Source organism: Ochlerotatus camptorhynchus, unplaced genomic scaffold (assembly GCF_037179485.1).
Source record: "Ochlerotatus camptorhynchus isolate MF236.1 unplaced genomic scaffold, CSIRO-AGI_Acam_v1.1 ptg000068l, whole genome shotgun sequence".
Taxonomy (NCBI): Eukaryota; Metazoa; Arthropoda; class Insecta; order Diptera; family Culicidae; genus Ochlerotatus; species Ochlerotatus camptorhynchus.
Genome location: NW_027040558.1, coordinates 857,785 through 869,026, shown reverse-complemented (window position 1 = coordinate 869,026; position 11,242 = coordinate 857,785). Strand labels below are relative to the sequence as shown.

At 43.7% G+C, this 11,242-nt stretch overlaps 1 protein-coding gene across 1 annotated transcript in view; it reads right to left on the bottom strand.

The window, feature by feature from the left end:
- Window positions 1-229: 229 nt before the first annotated feature.
- Window positions 230-11,242, bottom strand: part of rdo (reduced ocelli) — a 392,245-nt gene continuing 381,232 nt past the window's right edge. Inside the window, exons 10-13 of the mRNA XM_065216836.1 lie at window positions 2,151-2,300; window positions 1,867-2,023; window positions 1,663-1,791; window positions 230-1,589 (exon numbers count right to left, since the gene is read on the bottom strand). Coding sequence (XP_065072908.1) covers window positions 1,414-1,589; window positions 1,663-1,791; window positions 1,867-2,023; window positions 2,151-2,300 — 612 coding nt within the window. The 3' untranslated portion in view covers window positions 230-1,413. The remainder of the gene's footprint in view (window positions 1,590-1,662; window positions 1,792-1,866; window positions 2,024-2,150; window positions 2,301-11,242) is intronic.

Below are 11,242 nucleotides of genomic sequence, written 5' to 3'. Positions count from 1 at the left end.
CATCCACTCACCCTGTTACTCCATCCCATGCTTTCCAACGAATCCTATCTTATCTTCCTCCCCTCATTAAATTGGCAGGGATATACAAATGAAAAACGTTAGGAAACGAATCAAGGCAAAGTCGATGGATGTTTTATTTTTACGTTGCTTCTATGTATATTATGCAGATTATGGAACCCTCCCCCCGGGGATGGTCATCGTAGTTATCACTCCAAGCCGAATTCATATAAAAAAGTCATTTTCTTTATTTGATACGTTCAAAAAGTACAGAATGAACGAGCAACCCTAATCCGAACAACTCGTTTCTTCGATCGCCCGAATATAATAAACTCTTTCAACTATGTTAACACTTGCACTCCCACACACAAACAACACTCACGCACTTTTCTATTCGTATATCGTATGAATATGAATCTCGTTTTTTCGCATGAAATCACTTTCCACCGCCGTCCAGCCCCAAGTTCCAACACCGGCTGTGAGGAGGCTGTGATGACGATGACTCATTAATCTTGTGCTTTCCTACCTCCTAGCGTTTAATAGACTCTTCCGACCGTTTCGCACACTCATTCTCGCTCATCGTTATGCCACCGACCGGGGATAAACATTTTCATTCCACTACACAACACTACGCGACTAAAAACACTAAATCCGAGATTCGGTGATGGGGCGATGGAACGGGGGGGAAGGACTCTCCCCCCCTTATGTATGTGTACTACTAAAAACGGATTCCCGTTTCGCCTGCCGTCTGTTTTTGCTGTGATTCCTTCCGGGGCGGGGGTTCTGTTGCTTGTATTTACAAGTTGTCTCACTTAAGAAATCATTAGTCATTCTGCTTCGCACACGATGATGGTGTCGACAAAACACTCATTAGTGACTAATTACAATTAATTTGTCGAGATTCACTGGTCAATTTGCGTTCTCCTTTTCTGCGCGTCAAATCCATTTGAAGTTTTGGGACTTTTTAGCAAGTACAATGCGCCCTACCAAAGTAATTTGATTCCATGGAGGCGCATGGTCGTTCTCGCAAAATCATTTACAAACTAGCATACGTTCTAATGTAGATGCTTAAATACAAACTCTCACAGGCTCTTTTATGTACACTGGTGACCGACTGGTGCTTAACTCTTAGAACACATCCTTGCTTTTCCTTAGAATACCACGAAGGGGAACAGCGGTGGCAGCAGGTACTGCCGAAGTTGCCGCCGATCCACCTCCCACACAAGTACTGCTACCGCCCAAACTGCTGCTGGTCGTGATGGCACTGGACGAGGTTCCGATGCCCATGATCGATGCCGACGTCGACGAATCGTCCCCGATAATGGCCACCGTGGTGATGGTAATAGCTCCAGATGGGCCGCTGCCACCATCCTCAATGGAAATGCCATCATCGCCGGTCGTCGGCGACTCCGTTCGTTAATCGAACCGCTCGATGACGTTTGCCGGCAGTTTGCCCGGTGGCGGAGGAGGCGGCGGGATGCACATTTCATCGATGGTACAGACCCGGTCGGTGTACGGGAACTTGAAGTTGATTTCACTACCGGCGGCCGTCAGGATCGAGGTCTCCGTGCCATTCTTCTCCATCATGGTATCTGTAATGTCACAATTATTTCATTTGAATAAATTTCTTTAATTGTCGTCAAATCGACGATAAATAAAACAGACCTCGCTTCTCTTCGTGCGTGTAGTACCGTGCCCGGTGACGGGAGAAGCAAATCGCCGTTGAAACCACGATTATCGCCAGAACGATGAACAGCATCAGACCACAAAAAGCAAGCAAACTAACGCTCCCGGCTGTAATTAGGCAAATTAAATAACAGAATTAACACGAATCTGGCTCAAGCCATCGTCGTTTTATTGCAGAGCTACCTTGTTCCAGAAAATTATGCGATGTGCTGGCGGCGTCATGGTCCTCGTCGACAATCACCTCCATGCAGACTTCGACGCTCGCCGGTTGCAGGTCATCAATCGGTATGCCCCGCAAACGTTCCGGCAGAAAGCAGACGGGTTTCTCCGGCCATGGCAGCTGCATTTGATGATGGAATGACACATAAAATCAAATCAAAGATTCGTCCCCGGTTCAACGTTATTACTGACAGGCGGATAAATGAAATCGAAAAAAAAAAAATAGAAAGAAGTGCAACCATACGTACCTCGGTGGCCGCCATGTCGATGAGCGCTCCCATGTGGCATCGGTCGCATATCAGGGGATTATTGTCCATTCGCAGGTCGGCGATCCGGGCCAGCTGCGATGCATGGTGAACCTCAACCCCGGACAGCTGGTTGCGGGACAGGTCCAGAAGCTTTTGGCAAACGGTGGATGGAGGGAGAACGAGAGGTTAACAAAACTTTTCAATGGAAGGTAATATTAGTTTCCCGAGAATGGCGTGCACTCCAGGAGAGGTTCTCCACGTTGATGGGTTTCTTAGGAAAGAGAGCGAAATGTAGCTAGTAGGGGAAATGGCTCTCATGTTGGCCTATGGATCTAAGATTGGGCCCATCGCTAAAAATCTGCTATTTATCAATTTTATCCAGATTAACGGGTCATTGAGATGTTACTAATGGATATTTTTGATAGCTATTAAAAATTTAGTCGATTGTTGAAGTTATGTATGGGCCCAAATTAGAGACATTTAGGCCGACATTACATCCTTTTCCCCTATGTACACAGTCTAACAGGATGTATTATTGAATTGCTTTGACTTGTCTTTCCAATGTTCATTTTTTGTTTAGTTCTGGCTGGCTTTTCTATATGATATGGGTAAAGGCTAAAATCAAGGGGTTTCAGATCGTTATCCTCCGTACCTGAGTAAAGACTAGTTGGTCTTGAGTAGTGTTTGCTACCCGGGAAAACCATACTTAACATTAATTTTAAATAAGAATGATCACACACCAGAGGATTTACTTGGGTAAAATCAAAGAAATCATATCAAGAAGACTGGCAACTTTGCCCGGATTCAAGCGACAGATACCGTAGCGCTGCACTTGAGCGAAGGTGGAAGCAACGCATAGAAAAATGAGCAAATACACAAACCTTTCTTCGGAGGATGTAATCTATGCTATCAAATTCGTTCGAAGCATTTCCCTTTGAGCGATAGATGACGCAATTGTACCTGTCTCATAGCGGTCGTATGAGAAAATGGAAGAGTTGCCAGTCTTTTTGAGATGTTGTCTTCGGTTAAATTCAAGAACCAATGTAGAGGAGCCAGTAGACAGTTCTTGGGGACTCTGGAGGATGCTGCCGGGAAAAGTCGACAGCAATTTCCATGGGATCACTGAAAATACTTCCCGTAGAAAGTGGAAGCCACTTTCAGACGAAGCAAGAAGGAATTCGTAAGAGTCTTCTTGGGAAGTCAGAAGAAACTTCCGGGGGAAAAAAGTAAAACAAATCTGGGGAAATCAAAAAGCTGACAGAAACTTCCGGAGAAAGTTGGAAACACTTTTGGGTAAGGTTGAAAGAAGTTTCCCGAAAAAGTTTGACGAATCTTTTGTGCAAAGATAGAAAAGCTACCAGATGAAACCAGTAGACGCTTCTGGGGCAAGCTGTGAGAACTTTACAGGTGAAATTGGAAGAGATTTCTTGGAAATGTGAAATGGAATTTCTTGTAGTCATGCAGATTTAGACAGCAAGAAGAAACATTCAGAAGAATTCAGAAGAGTATTCTGTGGGAAGTCAGAAGGAACTTTTGAAATCGCAAGGAAAATCAGGAAACACCATTATCAGTTGAAGATGCTAATTTCAAATAACAGACTGTAGTGGTAATTTTTATACGATAGATGGAGTAGATGAAAGCATAGAGTTGATAGTTCCGTTAGAGTACGGCAGTGTGAAGATTGTATATAGGTATTAGAATAGCGAACTAGGACAACTACCATCAATTACTGTCAATGGTCGAAAGGTACAGTAGCAACACCTACCCCACCCGTGTCCCCTCGAGATCGTCAAGTCGACGATGACAGGAGCACATATCGTGGTAGGGGTAAACAATAGTTGCAATTTCCAAACCTACGACTGGATGCCTTCTTTCAAATAACAATTGAAGTGCGGTAAAAATCGGTAGAACTGTTTCAAACACACAGTTGGTACTTGAACGGGTCGGTTTTCATCTCTTTTTGTCAGTGGTGGCGGGGGGGACACCCCTCACCATCCCTCTCCAAAGGGGGAGTTTGGTAAATTTTTGGTAAATTTGGTAAATTTAATGTCTTAAATCTAGAGTTAAAGGAATTGAACCGATTACTCGCGGTCGTCTCGAGGTTAGTGGAGATTTACAATTTTTTGGATGGGGAAAGGGAGAAGGAGGTTTGAAATATGATTTATTATACAAATATTTAATTAATCCTAAAACATGAACTTATTTCTATTCATCTTGAAGACAAACATTAAAAAAAACCTACACGCACAATACACAAACTAAACACAAGGTTAATCAAACTTACAATCTAAGGTTAGTATTCTTAAAGTAAACATGTATGAGTTTCATAAACTCCAGATCGCGTCTAGCCAAAATATCCCGAACTGGAACATTAGGTTGTCTACCTCGAGCCCGAAGGGAATCGCACAGCTCAGATCTGACTCCACGATGCTCAGCACAAGACCAAAGGATGTGATCGGCGTCTTGGTAACCTTGTCCATATTCACAGAGATTGCTGTCTCCCAGCCCAACACGAAACAAGTGAGCGTTTAACGAATAGTGATTGGACATGAGGCGAGACATCAGACGAATGAAGTCTCGACCCACATCCAACCCCTTGAACCAAGGACTCTTCGACACCTTAGGGATGATCGAGAATAGCCATCGTCCCAAACTTCCTTCACTCCATTTATTTTGCCAGCTGGTGAGCGACTGTTGACGATAAATGAAGAAAAATTCATTGCAGGCGATTTGTCGATCGTAAATATCGCCTTGCATAGCGCCCACCTTAGCAAGTGAGTCAGCCGTCTCATTGCCCGGAATCGAGCAATGAGATGGGACCCATGCAAAGGTGATGACAAAAGATCTTAAAGATAAAGCACTTAAAAGCTCTCGTATTTTCATGAGAAAATAAGAGGAGTGCTTTACCGGCCTCATAGAGCGAATAGCCTCGACAGAACTGAGACTATCCGTAAAAATAAAATAATGATCTGGTGCAAGTGAGGCGATCTTTTCTAGCGTATAATATATTGCCGCCAGTTCAGCAACATATACGGAACAAGGAGCTTGAAGCATTCGAGAGGTGCTATGAAATTCGTTAAAAATACCAAAACCAGCGGACGACTCTATTAGTGATCCATCTGTGAAGAACGATCTTGCGGAATCAACTTGGCCAAACTTTGCAGCGAAAATTGACGGAACAATCATGGAACGATGATGTTCTGGGATTCCACGAATCTCCCGCGTCATAGATAAATCAAAACTAACTGAATTGCCGAAGTCGGAGAAGCATACACGATGGGGATTATGCTGTGAAGGGCTGATATCCTGAGTTATGTACACGTAGTACAATGACATAAAACGAGTTTGAGGGTTTAGCTCAAGAAGCTTCTCAAAGTTTTCGATTACCAGTGGGTTCATAACTTCACAACGGGTGAGGAGCCTAAGGGACAATTCCGAAAACCGATCCGATAGTGGCAACATGCCCGCCAACACTTCGAGACTCATCGTATGAGTCGAGTGCATGCATCCTAACGCGATACGAAGACAACGATACTGGATACGTTCCAGTTTGATGATGTGAGTTTTAGCCGCCGACTGGAAGCAAAAACTACCGTACTCTAAAACCGATAAAATCGTTGTCCGGTACAACGTTAGAAGATCTTGCGGATGAGCTCCCCACCACGTTCCGGTAATTGTTCGGAGAAAATTGATCCTTTGTTGGCATTTTCGTCTCAGATACTCAATGTGAGATCTCCAGGTGCATTTGGAATCGAACCAGACCCCAAGATATTTGAAAGACATGGAATGAGTGATCGGCTTACCCAAAAGTTGAAGCTTCGGTTGTGCTGGGATTCGATATCGAATTCGATACCTAGCTGGATAGCCCAAGTAGACAAATTGTCTAAGCTGTCCTGTAAGGGTCCTTGCAGGTCGACCCCTTTGGGCCCTGTCATAGACACTACGCCATCATCTGCAAGTTGTCTCAACGTGCAGTTGTCACTTAGACAATTGTCAATTTCTCTGACATAGAAATTGTACAAAAGGGGGCTTAAACATGAGCCCTGGGGGAGACCCATGTAACTAAATCGAGAAGCTGTAGAGTTTCCATGAGAAAAGCTCATATGTTTCTCTGACAGCAAATTGTACAAAAAGTTATTAATTAATGGGGAAAGGCCACAAGCGTGGAGTTTGTCTGAAAGGACTTCAACCGATACTGAATCAAAAGCCCCCTTAATATCCAAGAACACAGAAGCCATTTGCTCTTTTTTAGCAAAAGCCAACTGGATTTCTGTGGAAAGCAACGCGAGACAGTCGTTCGTTCCCTTACCCCTACGGAAACCAAATTGAGTATCTGAGAGTAGGTGGTTCGTCTCAACCCATTTGTCGAGGCGAAAAAGGATCATTTTCTCCAACAATTTTCGAATGCACGATAACATCGCGATGGGACGATACGAGTTATGATCTGACGCGGGTTTTCCAGGCTTTTTAATGGCTATAACTCTCACTCGCCTCCAATCATCTGGAACAATATTGAACTCCAGGAACTGACAAAACAAGTTCAACATGCGCCTCTTAGTGACGTCTGGGAGGTTCTTCAACAAGTCGAACTTGATCCTATCAGCCCCCGGAGCCGAATTGCGACACGAAAGGAGCGCGAGTGAGAGCTCCAGCATTGAAAAAGGCTGGCTGATCTCGTCTACCGGATTCGTCGTATCGCGAGGAATCATCTGTGCCGGCACGGAAACAGGACATACTTTTCGTGCGAACTTGAGAATCCACCGATCCGAGTACTCCTCGCTCTCGTTGTTTGAAGACCGGTTACGCATCCTTCGCGCCGTGTTCCAAAGCGTATTCATCGACGTTTCGCGCGATAAACCGTCCACGAATTGCCGCCAGTATCCGCGTTTCTTGGCTTTGATGAGGCTCTTGAGTTCGTGTTCAAGAGTCGAGTACGCTTCGAAATACTCGGGTGTTCCGCGTTTCCGGAAAAGCTTAAACGCGTCGGACTTTTTACGATAAACCTCAGTGCATTGCTGGTCCCACCAAGGGGTAGGAGGTTTCCTACGAAAAGACGTTCCTGGAACCGGCCGAGTTTGAGCTCGAAGCGCGCTGTCCAAGATCAGATTGGAGAGGAAGTTATATCCCTCCAACGGTGGAAGCTCTTCTACGGACGACACGGCTTCATCTATCGCGGTCTTGAACGTTGTCCAATCGATATTACGGGTGAGGTCGTACGCGACGTTAACGGATTCCGACGAATTGAACCCACTGGCAATCGAAATGCCGATCGGCAAGTGATCACTACCGTGGGGATCCTGAATCACATTCCACGTGCAATCCAACGATAATGAATTAGAGCAAAGTGTGAGGTCTAATCTACTTCCATTTGAGGATGGACCAGCCAGACGTGTTACTTCTCCATTGTTAAGAATTGTCATATTGAAGTTATCACAGAGGTCATATATCAAAGTAGAACGGTTGTCATCATACAGTTCCCCCCAGCCTGTACCGTGGGAATTAAAATCTCCCATAATCAACCGTGGAGCAGGAAGAACTGAACAGGTATCTGAAAGTTGTTTTTGACTAATCGAAACTCGGGGAGGAATATACACAGAAGCAATACAAAGGCTCTTGCCTTTAACAAAAGCCTGACATGCGACAACTTCAATACCTGGAAATTGTGGAAGATTCACTCTATAGAAGGAATGGCACTTTTTGATCCCCAAAAGTACTCCTCCTCCACGCGAATCCTCACGATCCAGTCGAATAATGTTAAAATCATGAAAAGGAAGATCGATATCTGAAGAGAGCCAAGTTTCACACAGAGCAAATGCATCACAATCATTATTGTGAACCAAAAACTTAAACGATTCTATCTTAGGAATAAGACTTCGACAATTCCACTGTAGAACAGTGATCAAATCCCCGACCTCGTTTGGAAAATTATCCATCGAAGGAGATGATTGCTGCAAGGAGGGGCCACTTCAATGTCAACTGCTTCAAGAGGGTTTTCACAGTAGGAAGCATTGCCAGAACAATGCTTTTCAGAGGATCAGAATTGTCGAGGTAATTGAGGATACTGTCCACAATGTTATCAAATGAGAACAACCCAGATGAAGAAGGGGCTTGTGTTCTGAAAATTGGGGCATCGGGGGTTTAGGATGTCCCCGGGAGAGGTGGAAAATCCTGGGTATAATCAGTTCTGCGGAATCCAGGAGGAGTAGAAGTCTCCTTTTTTCCACCACTCCTTGATTTGGGCAAGCTGATTTGGGGTTCTTGATCTGCAACTTTCCGCGAACGGATGCGTTTTCGTTTCCGGGCAGAACCTTCCGGAAAACTGAAAGAAACTCCCTCTTCAGCCAAGTCAGAGCCAGACTCGTCATCTGACAAAAGAGCGAAGGGATTTGTTTCGTTGGTCGATGGCTTGGCTGTCTTAAGCATTTCTGCAAAAGACCGCCTGGAACGTTCTTTAAGAGAGCGCTCTAGTTTTTCCCCGCGTTGTTTATACACCGGACACGACGAGAGACCATGAGAAGGAGATCCTTTGCAGTACACGCATTTTGGTGCCGTGACTGTGCAGGCGCCATCCTCGTGCTTCTCCCCGCATTTGGAACAGCGTGCCTTGCTGCCACAGTGAGAGGCCGTATGTCCCAACTGTTTGCAGTTTTGGCAGATCATGACCCGAGGAACAAACAAGCGCACAGGTAGCCGAAGTTTTCCCAACTCGATGTACTGAGGAAGGGCTGAACCAGAAAAGGTCACGCGAAACGAGTCTGTGGGGGTAAAACTCTTTTTACCCTCGCTGACAGATACTGAGCCCAGTTTTTGGACATCCAGTATCTTCACCGGGGGGAGCAAGGGGTTCTTGAAACGGTCAACCGCCTGCTTCTCCAAGATCTCGGGGGTCAGACTCGCTTCGGTGACCACACCTTCGATCTCCACATCACGAGCTGGTATGTAAACCCTGTACTCAATCGTAAAGAGCTGGGAGGCAGCAATCTCGTTAGCCTGCTTCAGGTTAGAAACGACAACACGAAGTTTATTATGCCTAACCTTCGTGATCTCGGTCACGGCCGAGTATCGCTTCGTCAGATCAGTGGAAATTTGCATCAAGTTCAAAGGTTTGTTTTTGGGCTGAAAGTAGACAACCCATGGCCCAGTCGAGTCATCTGGATAGGCTCGCGATCGGGGGCTTTTCTGAGACGAACCATGAATGACAGGACGTTTTCGACTTTTCTTGTCATCTTCCGACAAAATGTCCATATCGTCTTCTGACGAGACGTCCATTTTGCCGTACTAGTGGGAGCGGTAAACGCTCTACCACTGAAACGATGCTTAAAACCACACAGACACAATAAACAGAAAAAAAACTACAAACACAGAAACACAAAATTAAATTTAACTGATGGGCGAGAGAAAGAAACAGGAAAAAAAAACTACTACCACCGAGTGATTACACAGCAGCAGCGGAGCGACGCGCAGCGTGGGTGACCTTCGTTGCGCGTTTGCGGGCGATCTTTGTAGTGGTGTGCTTGTATGAGGTTCGGCACTCAGCTGGACACACGATGATGGATGACCGGTATAAATGCGGAGGCAGATGCTGACACTCGATGACGATGATCTGTGTGCAGGTATGCGTGATCACGCACCGATGAAGCGCAAATTGGTTTGCGAATATCCAATTGCAAGTGAACAATTTTCTTTCCGATGACGCCGAAAACCACTTTCTTCTCAGAAAAACTCACTTTCAGATAATTGTTTAGCCGGTAACTATGCCAGTAATCACTAAGCGAGAAAAAACTGATAATTTAAACCAACCGAATACCGAGAAAACTTCCGAAATATCGGAGCGCGAAACAAGTCGACTGTACTTCTTGCTAGGTCGCAGTGGGATGACATCTACTCCATCTATCGTATAAAAATTACCACTACAGTCTGTTATTTGAAATTAGCATCTTCAACTATGTAAATCGTTGACTTCACGTAGAAGTAATACTAAAAACATATAGTCAAAGTACCATTATCAGGTTAATTTATTTGAATAACTGCTTTTAAAATATACTACGATAAGTTTTGAATTTTCAAATTACGTGATGTCCGGGAAAATCCAAAAACTTCAACTAAAATGTTCCAGGAAAGTTAACTACCCCGTTTTTTTTATTATTTTGTTTTCGTGAATATAATCATAATCTCTAATTGTGAGCAAAATTGTATGCATTTTAGATACCCTTCGGCCCAAACAAACAAAAAATTTCGCTAGAGACAATGATCCAAGCTTGTGGATTTGCGGCCACATTGTCTCTCGCCTAATTTACTGGATGAAGTATATGATAATTTTCAATAAATCATAGCACGAAAACGGATAATTTAATCTAAATGAAAAAGTTTTTTTTTTTTAAATTCAATCCAATTTACAACAACTTTGTCCCCGACGTCATTTCGATTAGATAAGCCGTTTTCGTGCTATGACTTATTGAAAAGTATCCAATAAGCCATTTTGGATAATTAGGCGAGATTTCCAGTACAAAATTGGTTCATTGTCCTTAGCAAACAATTCGAAGTTTTATGGAATTTCGAGAGGTGAAATTTGAATTTCGAATTTCGATTTGGCGTGCATTTGCTCTTCTACGAAGCTCTCTGACCTTTGACGAATTTGGTTGATTTTTTTGCGAGGCTTCCTAAAGTTCTACAAAATTCCTTGAACTATTCTAAAACAATTTTATTTTAACGATGTGCCCTGAAGTTAAACGAAGGTCTCGGAACTATTAATTTTTTTTTTTCTGAAACTAAATAAAGTTCCCCAGACTTCAACAATGTTCCTACTTCAGCGAAGTTTTCGAGAGTTTTTACAAAACTCTCTGAATTTCTACGAAGTGTTCTGAGGTCATACGATGTTTATCAAATTACTATTACATTTTCTGAATATCTACGACACATTTTCAATGTTCCTGATGTTTTACGAAATTCAATGAAGTTAAAGTGAAATGCATGAATTTCAACGAAGTTCCCCAAATTTCTACAAAATTTGTAAAATTTATCTAAAGTTCGCTTAATTTCTGCAATGTTTGATAAAGCTCTGCTAACTTCTCTGAACTTTCACAAAATTTGTT